General features: G+C 41.3%; 1 protein-coding gene across 2 annotated transcripts; it reads left to right on the forward strand.

The window, feature by feature from the left end:
- Positions 1 to 1,842: 1,842 nt before the first annotated feature.
- On the forward strand, positions 1,843 to 9,755 carry septin2 (septin 2). 2 transcript variants are annotated; one of them, XM_085388529.1, is made up of 13 exons: positions 1,843 to 1,958; positions 2,746 to 2,788; positions 3,458 to 3,572; positions 5,675 to 5,761; positions 5,857 to 5,980; positions 6,170 to 6,304; positions 6,425 to 6,542; positions 6,803 to 6,904; positions 7,448 to 7,593; positions 7,756 to 7,878; positions 8,911 to 8,971; positions 9,366 to 9,460; positions 9,592 to 9,755. In XM_085388529.1, the coding sequence occupies exons 2-12, from the start codon at positions 2,765 to 2,767 to the stop codon at positions 9,450 to 9,452; spliced, it is 1,122 nt and encodes a 373-aa protein (XP_085244655.1). In that variant the 5' UTR covers positions 1,843 to 1,958; positions 2,746 to 2,764; the 3' UTR covers positions 9,453 to 9,460; positions 9,592 to 9,755. The 2 variants fall into 2 exon arrangements, with proteins under 2 accessions (XP_085244655.1, XP_085244656.1); XM_085388530.1 differs by having other exon boundaries at positions 7,756 to 7,839.
- Positions 9,756 to 13,112: the final 3,357 nt, after the last annotated feature.

The raw sequence follows: 13,112 nt of genomic DNA on the forward strand, positions 1-13,112 counted from the left end.
AGATAGATAAATCAGACAACAGTTATTTGTGAAAGCCATTTTGTTCAGAAGAAAAAGATCAGGATTGTCCCAGCCTGACTGTGATTGTTTACATTTTTAAGCTACATTCCAGTGTTATTCAGACAGCTCTGCAAGCAGGGACTGGTATTAATGAGTAATTGATTGTAGTGCCATATCAAGTCTGCTTATAACTTACATTATTTACTGATTCCCTTACAAGGACAATCAGCATTGTTTAACACGATCTCTCTCAACACTATCTAATAACAGGAGTTTCTGACTCAGTTGTGCAACAGCTGCATTGATTGATTGATTGATTGGTAATTTATTTCAACATGTGAACAATATACAAGTACATTTAGAAAAGAAATGAGAGAAAAAAAAATACTATACAAATTACATACAAAAAAACATTCTGATTAATTTACATGTTGAAAGGGAGTGGGAAGAAGTATACACTTATTTAATCCCACCCCATTGCATTAGTTTGGCATCATTGAGGAAAACATACCAGCAATGACAAGTATTTGAAACAGGCTGACACATGGAAATGCTTCTCAGTTTACACCCCTATCTTCAAAATAACCTACATTACCCAGTCTCCTCAGTCTAGAGGGTCTGCTGTTAGGTAACATAACTGAGATAAGGAGATGGGCAGACAATAGCGGCATATTAATCCCATTATTAACATCGGTGGGAATAACTAGAAGTTATGCTGATTCCTTGAAGCTGCTCCCCATTGAGGGAGAACTAGAGTGTGAAAGAATAAATATCTGAAAACATCACAAAAATATATCTTGCTACAAAGCCTGTCTCTCACAAGATCTTCCACCTTCATGAAACCTCAGCTAATGAAATTGTAGATGTTTCACAAAATGTAAAATATTTTATAATTTATTTACGTTGGATTTATTAACTTTGGATGGTTTGGACAAGTGGAGAGGAGGAATAGTAGGTATAGCGGACAAAAGGCTTCAGTTCATGAGTGTAGTGAAGGAGGACCTGCAGACATTGGTGTGACATAAGTGACGTCTAGAGATAGGGTGAGCTGGAGGCAGATGATCAGTTGTATGGTGACACCCAATATGTGCAGGTGGAAGAAGAAAAAGACTTCCCTATGTTGAACTTACCATAAAGGCTCAATCTGAGCTGCATCACAGACTGGACAAGTGGAGAGGAGGAATAGTAGGTATAGCGGACAAAAGGCTTCAGTTCATGAGTGGGTAGCTCCTACTTATTATATCCCCTTTGGGAGTCTAGTCTGTTAATAACCCCCATGCTCTGTCTGATGGGCTTTTATCTTTTATAATGCACTTCTAATGCACTTCTAAAGCCTGTGTCATGTACAAGATCGTACATGACACAGGCTCCTGCTGACTCACAGGGGCAAAGTCTTTTTTTCTTTCTTTTTTTTTTGTCAGTTTCAGACTTCAGTGTTTTCGGTTCAATTAAGTTTTCGTTAGAATCTGTTTATTTTTTCCAGTTTAGTTTCTATAAGTCTGAACATGTTAAACATTCACCGTAGTTTTCATTAATACGAATGTTAGTTTAATCCTGTTATTATATCATAGAGGACATTTTTCAAGGGCAAAATTAAAAAAAAAAAATAGATCAGGTATTACAGCTAAGTCTTGTATTAACCTATTCTTACTGAACATCTGCAGCAATGACTTAACTATATTGACAAACACAAAATAATGTTCCTCTCTGTTTTTATTATTTTTATTTATCTATATTTTCTAAAGTCTAGTTTTTATTTGATTTACCTTTTTGACACCTAGTTTTAGTTAGTTAGCAGTCTCAGTGGCTCGGCTGAGGGCTGAGCCTGCTGCGCTCCTCTCGCCCAGTGCATTGTGGTCTGTGTGCTAAAGGAAGCTGCTGCAGCGGAATCTGAAGAATTTGAGGTGTCCGCCAAGTCTGCTGCTCATCGCTCCCTGTACTTCCATCTACTCTGCAAGGTAACCGTGTACTTTTCAGCATTTAACCAGTTATTTATCACCGAGTGTGTCGGCGCCGTCGCTGTTAAAACGACGAAGCTAACATTAGCTTATTTGATTTCCTGCCCGGCTAGTTAATAGTAATTAAAGCTTAGCTTAACAGTGTCCCGAGCTGCTAGCTCGGGCTGCTAGCTTGTTAAACAGCGTTCAATTGACCGTCGATAATTACCGCTATAGCAAAATTTTAAAATACCCGAAGCTGGTTTATTAAGTAATATCAGTCACATTTAGAAAATCGGAAAATCAGCTGACTTGTAATGCTAACTCAACTAAACTACCTCGGAAACATATTTAGTTAATTAACCGGAAAAGAAATGCTCGGTTATATGCAGAGAAAACGTCTTCTCCCTCGTACTGTCGGTGTGTTTCTCACAGTTTCAGTTCATTCGGGGGTTTCGAATAACATACAACAGCCTACAACACAACTAGCAAAAGAGACCGATATGATGGTAATTACAGAAAGGTTGGGTTTGAAGGCTTAAGCTTCATCTCTTCCCTCAGATCATAGAGCTGTAGTGGGATGCAGCTGTAATGCAGACACCTAGAGCAGGAAAGCAGTTTTTTCTGTGGTGAGACACATCACTCTCACAAGCCACTCCGAGCAAAAAACAGACTTCCTGTCTCTCATACTCTGAAGCCTCTGAGTATGTGACTGCATGAGTCCAACCCCCATTTTAGAAGAAGGGTGAGAAAATATTTTTTTGTGTTGGTTGGTTTATATCTGTCTGTTTTTTGTCTTCTCTTTCAGCCTAAACAAGGAGGAAAACATGTCTCAAGCTGACAAAATGAAGGTAAATCATATCAAACAAACAAACCAACCAGTTTTTCTATCTGAACCAATAGGCATGCTGTAATACTAGATTCCTGCCTGTACTTCAGTGACTGCCTACTCCATTGCAGTAGCTTTAATGGTAGTGAAAAGGAAACACAATATGCCCACTGAGTTGAAACTTCTTGTTTTTTAGGCATTGATATTACCGTCCTGTTAATGGGTACATTGTCTGCGTGCTGCTCATTATCCTCATGACTCACTCATGCAGTTTTCTTTGTACTGAAAGGGCTAAGGGCAGTGTAAAAACACACTGCTTATCAAGCTCGCTCATCTTGACCTTCTTCCTGAAAGGACAAGGAATGGAGGCTTTGTCCACCTTATAAACTGAATAAAGAAGGTGCTGCTTTGTATTACATTTGAATTTTCTGGTATACAGCCTGGCTAGCTGCAGGGATTGGTAAATGGCTTCCTTTTGATGAGCTGCGTGTAGAAAATGCTGGATGAATGGGGTGGTGCGAGATCTTTTGGAAATAGCCTCTTAAATAACCCCGTCACAGTCAAGCCTGCTCAGTGATTTAAGCTCGCTCGCATATAATTAGCTGTCGCCTCACATTTATCCTGCTCAGTTTAATCGGAAGTAATAATCATTTTACACTCCTTTTTTACTTTTCCTCCCTTTTCGCTACAGCAGGGGCAGTTCTCAAACCCCGAGACCCCGGGGTATGTTGGATTCGCCAACCTGCCTAATCAGGTTCATCGAAAATCTGTAAAAAAGGGCTTTGAGTTCACCCTTATGGTTGTAGGTGAGTGCGCTAATGCTTTTCCCACCACATTTTTCATGTTGCTGTGACGTGACGCTGTTTTTTATTTAGTCTGGAAAATGATAATGTATCTCAGTGATAAGAATGTTAAAGCTAGAGTAAACACGGCCACTTTGTGGAATGCATTTTGTCTTTTTTCGCTCATGTTATTGGGTTAAATTCATGTTGGGATCTTGGATGCTCGCTTGAACAATATGCAGTTTTTGCAGTCTGAGCTCTTTTTGACTTCCGTAGATTTTTTCGTTTGTGTGTCACGAGCACACCGGTTGTTTTGTGTTCTATAATTCGTAGGCTTGCACTTGACTGTCTTACTGTGCATGAAGTTTTTTTTCTGCGCAGACGTAGTCATCGGTAAAGCTGCTCAGCTGATGTTGGCAGCAGTGTAAACTCTTACTCTGGTTCCTGTGACTGGGTGAACCCCTGTGCTTGCTGGGAATGGGGGAGGGTCGAAGCTCCCCTCAACACTGCTCATCCTTCTTCTTTAAAATAAACCAGAGAGGAATGTAGCCTGTGTGCCTCCAGGGACCCATTCAAACAGTGGACAGCGAGGCCTGCTGGTTCTTGTAATGCAGTAATATACCCTCTGTTTAACCCCCCCCCCCCGTTATTAAATTAAATCAGTGTTTTCCTGGGTGAGCGGCTAGATGCTGCTCTTCTCCACGTATAGAAATAATAATGTTGCAATGAAAATGAAAAGCATTGATCTCTGTAGTCTCTTCCTTTCCCACATGCACTTGAACTTGCAGTGTGCATAATAAATATGTCAGTTTGCTCCCTTACAAGACCTCCTGGCAAATTGCCACTAAAGAAGACCTCAGTAAATCTTTTGTCACAGCCTGGCGAGAGCAGCTGTTTAAGACTCTGTGTCTGTGCTCGACTTCTGTTTTTAGCTGGATGTAACCAAGAAACTAAACAGTAGTTTCTTGTCTTTACGGTTGCTTTGAATCTTTTTTTCCAGACAGCAGGCAGAGTGTTAGACTGAAGCGATGCGGCAGATCAGATCAGATGTTTGTGTGGTGTGCAGGAGGTTTTTCTTGGCCTGATTATCAGACTGAGTTACTATTGTCTTTCACTTGAGGAACACCTACTATTGGTATTTGGATGCATGGTTTAAATTTTGTCCTGTAAAGACATTGATACTGATGTGTAGTTCATTCATAAATTATATCGACTGAAGCATTCAAATAACGTCATTCTCATTAAATACAGTTTGTTTACCCTTTGTTTATTTTATTAAAGAGCTGGACTAATATAGTTTTAGAATCACATCAGTCCTTTCCCCTGTGATAGACTGGATACCTGTCCAGGGTGTACCTTGCCTGTTCCCCATAACAGCTGGGATAGGCTCCAGTTTCCACCTGACCCTGAATTTGAAAAGTCATAAAGAAAATGGAAAAATGGAAATTTCACCACACAATTGGTGTCATGTTTCCTGTTTAACCTGCTAAATTTGGAATTCTGTAGATTTCTATTTGGCTTTTGAATGTCAGGTCTCTTTTGTGTAACCTCTCTGGTCAATTTGAGGTTCTTACCCTTAACTCATGAACAAACTCGTATCCTTCCCAGCTTCTGACAAGGTTTCAGCCACCTGACGGCTGGGGAAAGATTAATGCTGAAGTCAGATTTAGAGTTTGGTTGATGTGTATTTCTATCTTGTGTGAGATGCAGTGTGTGTTACACACTGCGTTTCCTGCGGCGCACTGAGGACGTCTTTGTTCTTTTGGTTGAAACTGAGCTCTGCATTAGAAGAGCCCTTGCACTAACCAGAGCCTGACTGTGCATTTGTAATTATTAGCATTGTGTTAATGCTAATAATTACGGGCCGTGGTGGTCAGAGGGCCCGGTGGCGCCAGTGTCCGGCAGCCTCGCCTCTGTCAGTGCGCCCCAGTGTGGCTGTGGCTACAATGTAGCTTGCCATCACCAGTGTGTGAATGTGTGTGTGAATCGGTGGATGACTGGTTGTGTAAAGCGCTTTGGGGGCCATAGGGACTAGTATTGCGCTATACAAATACAGGCCATTAACCATTTAACCATTATGCAGCCCTCATTTACTTGTGACAGCTTTACCTTCCTGTTATCTAAAGGTGAATCTGGACTTGGAAAATCCACCTTGATCAACAGCCTCTTCCTCACTGACCTGTACCCTGAGAGAGTCATTCCTGGAGCAGCAGGTAAAACACACACACATTTACACGCTGAAAACACTGATGACTAATTTTTTGTGAAGCAGTTTGAGAAACCTGCATTTGATCTTTCCCTCTCGTAGAAAAAATAGAAAGGACAGTTCAGATCGAGGCATCCACTGTAGAAATCGAGGAGCGAGGAGTGAAGCTCCGCCTCACTGTGGTTGACACACCAGGATACGGAGACGCCATCAACAGCCAAGACTGGTGAGAAATCATTGTAGGGTGGAGGCTGATGAGTAGATGAGGTATTTTTGGATTTGAATTGCTATCTTATTCCTGTGATCTGTGAGTGGTGATGATAGGAGAGGATAGGAGAGAATCTATTATTAGCCAGGCTTTGTGGTTGCCTTTGCTCAGTATAATTTCTAACTTTTTCTTTTTTTGTCCATCCAGTTTCAGCACCATTATCAGCTACATTGATGACCAGTTTGAGCGCTACCTCCACGACGAGAGCGGCCTAAATCGTAGACACATTGTTGACAATAGAGTTCACTGCTGCTTCTATTTCATCTCCCCACTCGGCCACGGGTGCGTCCTGCTATCCCCACTTGCACAAATACTGTATAGGCCTAAGTCATTACAGTGAAGGTCCTCTGTTCACGCAGATTCTTTGTCTCTCGTTGACCCTCTGTTTCCTTTCCCTCCCAGCCTGAAACCACTTGACGTCCAGTTCATGAAGGCCATTCACAACAAGGTCAATGTGGTTCCTGTCATCGCTAAGGCCGACACACTCACCCTCAGAGAGAGGGAGAGGCTCAAGCGCAGGGTGAGGACGCCAGAGTTACCCATTGTTCGGGGACTTTTTCCATTTCCTGACTTGAAGAGTAGTTACAGTATCATGTTATCATACTCACTGCTTTATCCATCGGGTGCATCAGAATTTTGCAGGTACTACTGTATCAGCTGATCCTGAGAAATGATTCTGAGGATCGTTATCTCGTGTCTGGAATCAAAAGAAAGCAGAAGATCATCATCAGTTTAACATAACTGCTAATAACTGTTGTTTTACACTCTCGTGTTATCAAGATTCTCGATGAGATCGACGAGCATGGCATCAAAATCTACCATCTTCCCGATGCTGAGTCAGATGAAGATGAAGATTTCAAAGAGCAGACGAGGATCCTCAAGGTACTGACTTCATTATCTGTGCACGATTTCAACCTTGGAGAAAGGTTTCTTTCTGTCTTCTTCCTACGCAAATAGCGATGGGAGATTTGAACAAAACCCAGTTTCTATCTCAGTGTTTTCTGTGAGTCAACTTGTGAGATGGCACGTGTGCTTACAAACAAACGCATCAAAATAAACTCTGGGTCAAGGTTCAGTGTGTTAGCCGGTGCAGACCACAAAAGCAAAGAGGAAAGCTATCAGACAGCCCTTTCCAACAAATATTAATTTTTTGTAAAAACAGTTAGTTTATATGTCATAAATGCAGGATTTGCTGGTTTAGTTGGTTGGTTAGTTAGGGTGAGGTGGTAGACAACCCAATCCTACTCTCCTGGTCATCTTGTGAAGCTTTGATTATTCACTTTAGAAGCTTTGGTACTCGTTTGGGACAGCTCTGCTTTTGTTAAACTTCCAACTATCAATTTAGGGATTGGTTTTAAGTATCATAATTATCCATGGTGTGTGGTTGAAACATGATAAATATGAGCTACTGCTCCTCTTCTCCAGGCTAGCATCCCATTTGCAGTGGTAGGTTCCAACCAGCAGATTGAGGCCAAAGGGAAAAAGGTCAGAGGTCGTCTGTACCCTTGGGGAGTGGTGGAGGTGGAGAACCCGGAGCACAATGATTTCCTCAAACTGCGGATCATGCTGATGTGAGTGGTGAAGTTTGTGAGTTGACAAAACTGTGTAGATAACGTAGTCTCATTTTGAAACTGCTGTAACCAGACGGCCTCCGCCTGCCTTTGGAGGGAGTATGGCGGTGCCTGAGCTCTCTGCAAATCTGTTTATTGTTTGACTTTTCCTCAATCCCACAGAACCCACATGCAGGATCTCCAGGAAGTAACCCAGGACCTGCACTATGAGAACTTCCGTTCGGAGCGCCTCAAACGGGGTGGCAGGTTGTCCTCCCATGGTTACATTCTGCCTATGTCTCCTGCGTACGTACTTCCCTGTCTGCTTGCTTTTCTGCACCTCCCCCTCCTCAAACAGCAAATCTCTGAGCTGTGTGTACATTTACATCCAGTATTGTGGAAAAAACACACACACACGAGGTGAAACTTAACAAAACCCAGCTAAACCAACCAGAAAAGGAAAAATAAAGAGTTATTCCTGTTCATTGGGTAGTCCGGTCATTCATTTCCTTTTTTCCAGTATCAGTTCTGTAGTACAGTAACTCTAACCCGTGATTTTTGCATGTGAACTGTAATAGGTAGAGGTAGAGGTAGTTGGAGGTGAATTTAGTGCTGTTTGCTTTAGTGGGTTGTTTTATCTTGTGTGTAGCAAATCTGTGCAGGTTAGAAACAAGATTACTGTGTGTGTAGCATTTAACATAGTGTGGGTAGCTCATTATTTAACCCCTAACGTTGACCCAAAGGACTGTTTTTAGACTTTTCTTCTAAAGGCAACACAGAATAAGGGAGTGGTTTTACTGTCTTCATATTTGCCGTGCCATCTGTCCAAAGATGGTGTTTGGTGTTGAATTGCTGATGGAGGTACTGTTTTATTTTTGGATTTTCTTAGTTTGGGGGAGGTCCTGCTCTTCCCCTGACCTTTGCACCCACTGCTTCTCTCTTGAATCTTCATGCTTTCACCTCTGTGTAGTTATTTGTTGTAGCTGCCAACTCTTCGCTGACAAACCTTGTCCCTGCAGACAAACCTTGTCCCTGCAGACAAACCTTGTCCCTGCAGACAAAACTAACCCACTGACCCGCTTTTCTACTTCCTCAGTGTGGCTTTTGTCGTGTTTGCTTAACGCTGCTTAAAATGGCAACACTCTCTCATGCAGAGAAAACACAGTTTCTCTGCTGACTAAATAATCATGCTTCAAAAATCACTACAAGAGCATTTATAACCTCTCCAGTTGTGTATTTGCTTTAATGATTATCTTTTTAATTGTGTCCTGCATAATTAAGTCATTGATTTTTGCAGCGCACAGCATTGCAGTAACTATAGTTGTGTCTGTAAAGCAGAAAGGGACCTGAGCCGGAGGAAATGGACAAGGATATGATCCTGCAGGAGAAGGAGGCTGAGGTGAGATATTTCAGACACTAGACTACAAGCGTTGTTTTCAAAGAAATGTGTTGTTTAGGTTTCCTAAAGAAAGTTTTTGGGCCAAGATAAAGATGAGGCACATTTATTGCTTGTGTTTGCGACGGGCAGCCAGTCAGAAGATTTGTTGACTGTTGCGAACAAGGAGGCAGGTTTTAAAGGGAGAGGAGATGAAACGGCATATTTCAGACAGGGGATGGAGTGAGGGTGTGCACCAAGGTCCAGTTTAAAACAAATAAGTAGACAACCTTGCAGAAACAACAAACAATATTATATGATAGACTCTATAGAAAACCCCCCCAAAATGCCTTATGTCACTTAAAGTCGCAGCCATGAGTGTCCTGATTCACACCTTTTGATGTTCTGTGTCGTTCAGCTGAGGCGAATGCAGGAGATGATTGCCAAGATGCAGGCCCAGATGCAGAAACAAGGAGACGGAGAGGGAGAAGGCCAACATGTGTGAAACTGATGGTAAGAGGCAGACCTGTGGAGACCCGAGGGCAATTCTGCTGCAGACGCATTATCAGTTATTTTACACCGTGCTAGATTTCTTCAGATGTCCAAATATTAATATTCTTACTTTTCTTTTTTTTCCGGATTAGATATTTGAGCCACTGCTCGAGTTTGACCAGAGAGATGGAAAAGGTGTAAAGCTTGCCTGGTCATGACTCCTCTTGCTTGCCACTATTTTATTATTATTATTTTTGTAATTTCAGCTCCACATGGGATCTGGAGTCTTTTTTTTTTTTTTTTTTTTTTTTTTAAATGCATACAGTAAAGTATATTCAACAGTGTTACATTTATATATTCACACACGGTTCCATTTTTTTTTTTTTTTTTTTTTTAATTGTACCACTTTAGAAGAAATCGTTTACTGAAATGAAGTCATATGACCAATATTTTAAAATGCTTGCATATTTTATATTGGGAGATAGTTAATTTTTTTTCCTTTTGTTTGCTGTTCAGAAAACCAAAGTATTGCTGCTTCTATGCGAAGACTTTAGTGCTGAAGCGTCTGTCGGAGCACATGCTAACACATGCTCTGTGAAGGAGTGTCATTGAGAGAGAGAGAACTGTAGTAGCAGACGTAGCTGAAAAACCTCTTTTATTCCATTGTTACATGACTGTTTCAATGTTATTCCTGACAGGAGAAAACATTATTTAACAATTTATGAGTTCACCATACATGCTTGCCATTAAATGGAACCTGTCCTGCTCAGTATTGATGTTAACCCGCTCATGTGCATGCGATTCTCAACCCATAAAAAAAATTATGATAAATTTTAGGGCAGCGTTTCATCCATTTGTGCTTTTCTCAGTATGTTCAACTGCCTTCGAGTGTGGTTAAGCTCCTTTTGATATGAATTAAACTGTGATCCAGAACCTTTTATAGTCTTCCCCATACGCCAGACAAATGAGGCGCGAGGCCTCTTTGGTGCTTTCACTTAACTAAATGCATTTAGTCCTTCACGTGTGTCGTCCTCGGTGTAAAGTGAAATCATGTGACAGGAGCAGTGAGCGAATTTATTGGTACAGTGAGATTTAAGAAGTTGAAACTTCTACCTGTCCCTACTGACCGCAGAGTTTAAAGGCGACCTGATGAGGTCAGTGTAGCCAACGATCCCCTCACCAGCCGAGATGTGAGTTCTGACATTCCTTTGTGCTGTTTGTACCTGACAGATTTTGTTCTTGATACATATATTGTAATAAAAGTTTTATTAAGTATCAAACATTTTTTTTAGTCTGCTTTTTTTTTTTTTTAACATTTCCCCCCTACCTTTTTTGTTTTATTTCTAAGGGAGAACAGTTCAAATAATAAGATTTAAATAACAGAAAGAAATGTGGGTGTTTGTAATCACTGCGTTTGTGTGTATACGGAAAGACAATGGACACAGTTTCAATCATTTTTGTGCAAGATTTAACGTCTGTGAGAATAACTTACCAGGTAAGTTTGCAGTGTTAGGGAAAATCAGGTGACTGCCTGATTACCGTTGGCTGAATTTAAGCTGCTTGTGTTAAAGCATTTTGCCAGATCCCATTTACAGACTATGACTAGACGAAAGCAGCCATGAGCCACAGAGCGATTGGTCATGCAACACTTTGTAAAATTAATTTTTCTAAATTCATAAAGAAAGGTATGCCTCAGAAGCAACACAACTCTGCTGATTACTGATTCTGGGTGTATGATACACTGGATCTTAGACAGGCAACACTTCCCATTGAAACCTAATCAGTGCCTGCTGGTGTTCAGTTAGACCATAAACTTTATAAAATTAGAGGAGCCCGAAGCTGCTCGTCATGCACATCAGGTGATGCTCTGCTACGTGTTTTATTTCAGTGAGATTAATTACCTCTGAAAGAACCACCGTGATTCTGCCCTCACAGTAACAGGGTGTCACTAATTACTGAGATACTGTGAGATATAGAGGTTAATTACCAAACCTTCAAGCTTATATTCCCATGTGCAGCAAGAGGCGTGGAAACTGGATCAAATGATAGTGTAACAACATTTTTTTTAAATAGAAGATTACTTTTAAAACATTAATGAAGCATCTGCAGCACTGGACTAATGTGAACCTACAGGGAGTGCAGAATTATTAGGCAAGTTGTATTTTTGAGGAATAATTTTATTATTGAACAACAACCATGTTCTCAATGAACCCAAAAAACTCATTAATATCAAAGCTGAATGTTTTTGGAAGTAGTTTTTAGTTTGTTTTTAGTTTTAGCTATTTTAGGGGGATATCTGTGTGTGCAGGTGACTATTACTGTGCATAATTATTAGGCAACTTCACAAAAAACAAATATATACCCATTTCAATTATCTATTTTTACCAGTGAAACCAATATAACATCTCCAAATTCACAAATATACATTTCTGACATTCAAAAACAAAACAAAAACAAATCAGCGACCCATATAGCCACCTTTCTTTGCAAGGACACTCAAAAGCCTGCCATCCATGGATTCTGTCAGTGTTTTGATCTGTTCACCATCAATATTGCGTGCAGCAGCAACCACAGCCTCCCAGACACTGTTCAGAGAGGTGTACTGTTTTCCCTCCTTGTAAATCTCACATTTGATGATGGACCACAGGTTCTCAATGGGGTTCAGATCAGGTGAACAAGGAGGCCATGTCATTAGTTTTTCTTCTTTTATACCCTTTCTTGCCAGCCACGCTGTGGAGTACTTGGACGCGTGTGATGGAGCATTGTCCTGCATGAAAATCATGTTTTTCTTGAAGGATGCAGACTTCTTCCTGTACCACTGCTTGAAGAAGGTGTCTTCCAGAAACTGGCAGTAGGACTGGGAGTTGAGCTTGACTCCATCCTCAACCCGAAAAGGCCCCACAAGCTCATCTTTGATGATACCAGCCCAAACCAGTACTCCACCTCCACCTTGCTGGCGTCTGAGTCGGACTGGAGCTCTCTGCCCTTTACCAATCCAGCCACGGGCCCATCCATCTGGCCCATCAAGACTCACTCTCATTTCATCAGTCCATAAAACCTTAGAAAAACCAGTCTTGAGATATTTCTTGGCCCAGTCTTGACGTTTCAGCTTGTGTGTCTTGTTCAGTGGTGGTCGTCTTTCAGCCTTTCTTACCTTGGCCATGTCTCTGAGTATTGCACACCTTGTGCTTTTGGGCACTCCAGTGATGTTGCAGCTCTGAAATATGGCCAAACTGATGGCAAGTGGCATCTTGGCAGCTGCACGCTTGACTTTTCTGAGTTCATGGGCCGTTATTTTGCGCCTTGGTTTTTCCACACGCTTCTTGCGACCCTGTTGACTATTTTGAATGAAACGCTTGATTGTTCGATGATCACGCTTCAGAAGCTTTGCAATTTTGAGACTGCTGCATCCCTCTGCAAGATATCTCACTATTTTTGACTTTTCTGAGCCTGTCAAGTCCTTCTTTTGACCCATTTTGCCAAAGGAAAGGAAGTTGCCTAATAATTATGCACACCTGATATAGGGTGTTGATGTCATTAGACCACACCCCTTCTCATTACAGAGATGCACATCACCTAATATGCTTAATTGGTAGTAGGCTTTTGAGCCTATACAGCTTGGAGTAAGACAACATGCATGAAGAGGATGATGTGGACAAAATACTCATTTGCC

Source organism: Rhamphochromis longiceps, linkage group LG18 (genome assembly GCF_057381845.1).
Source record: "Rhamphochromis longiceps isolate RC_006_pf linkage group LG18, R_longiceps_female_GT1.1, whole genome shotgun sequence".
NCBI lineage: Eukaryota > Metazoa > Chordata > Actinopteri > Cichliformes > Cichlidae > Rhamphochromis > Rhamphochromis longiceps.

Bases quoted from the DNA above. Each gene is read 5' to 3' on its own strand.
- septin2 (XM_085388529.1), top strand. From the start codon at position 2,765: ATGTCTCAAGCTGACAAAATGAAG. The intron at 6,305-6,424 runs GTGCGTCCTGCT...TTTCCCTCCCAG, and splicing joins ATCTCCCCACTCGGCCACGG to CCTGAAACCACTTGACGTCC. The intron at 6,543-6,802 runs GTGAGGACGCCA...CGTGTTATCAAG, and splicing joins GGGAGAGGCTCAAGCGCAGG to ATTCTCGATGAGATCGACGA.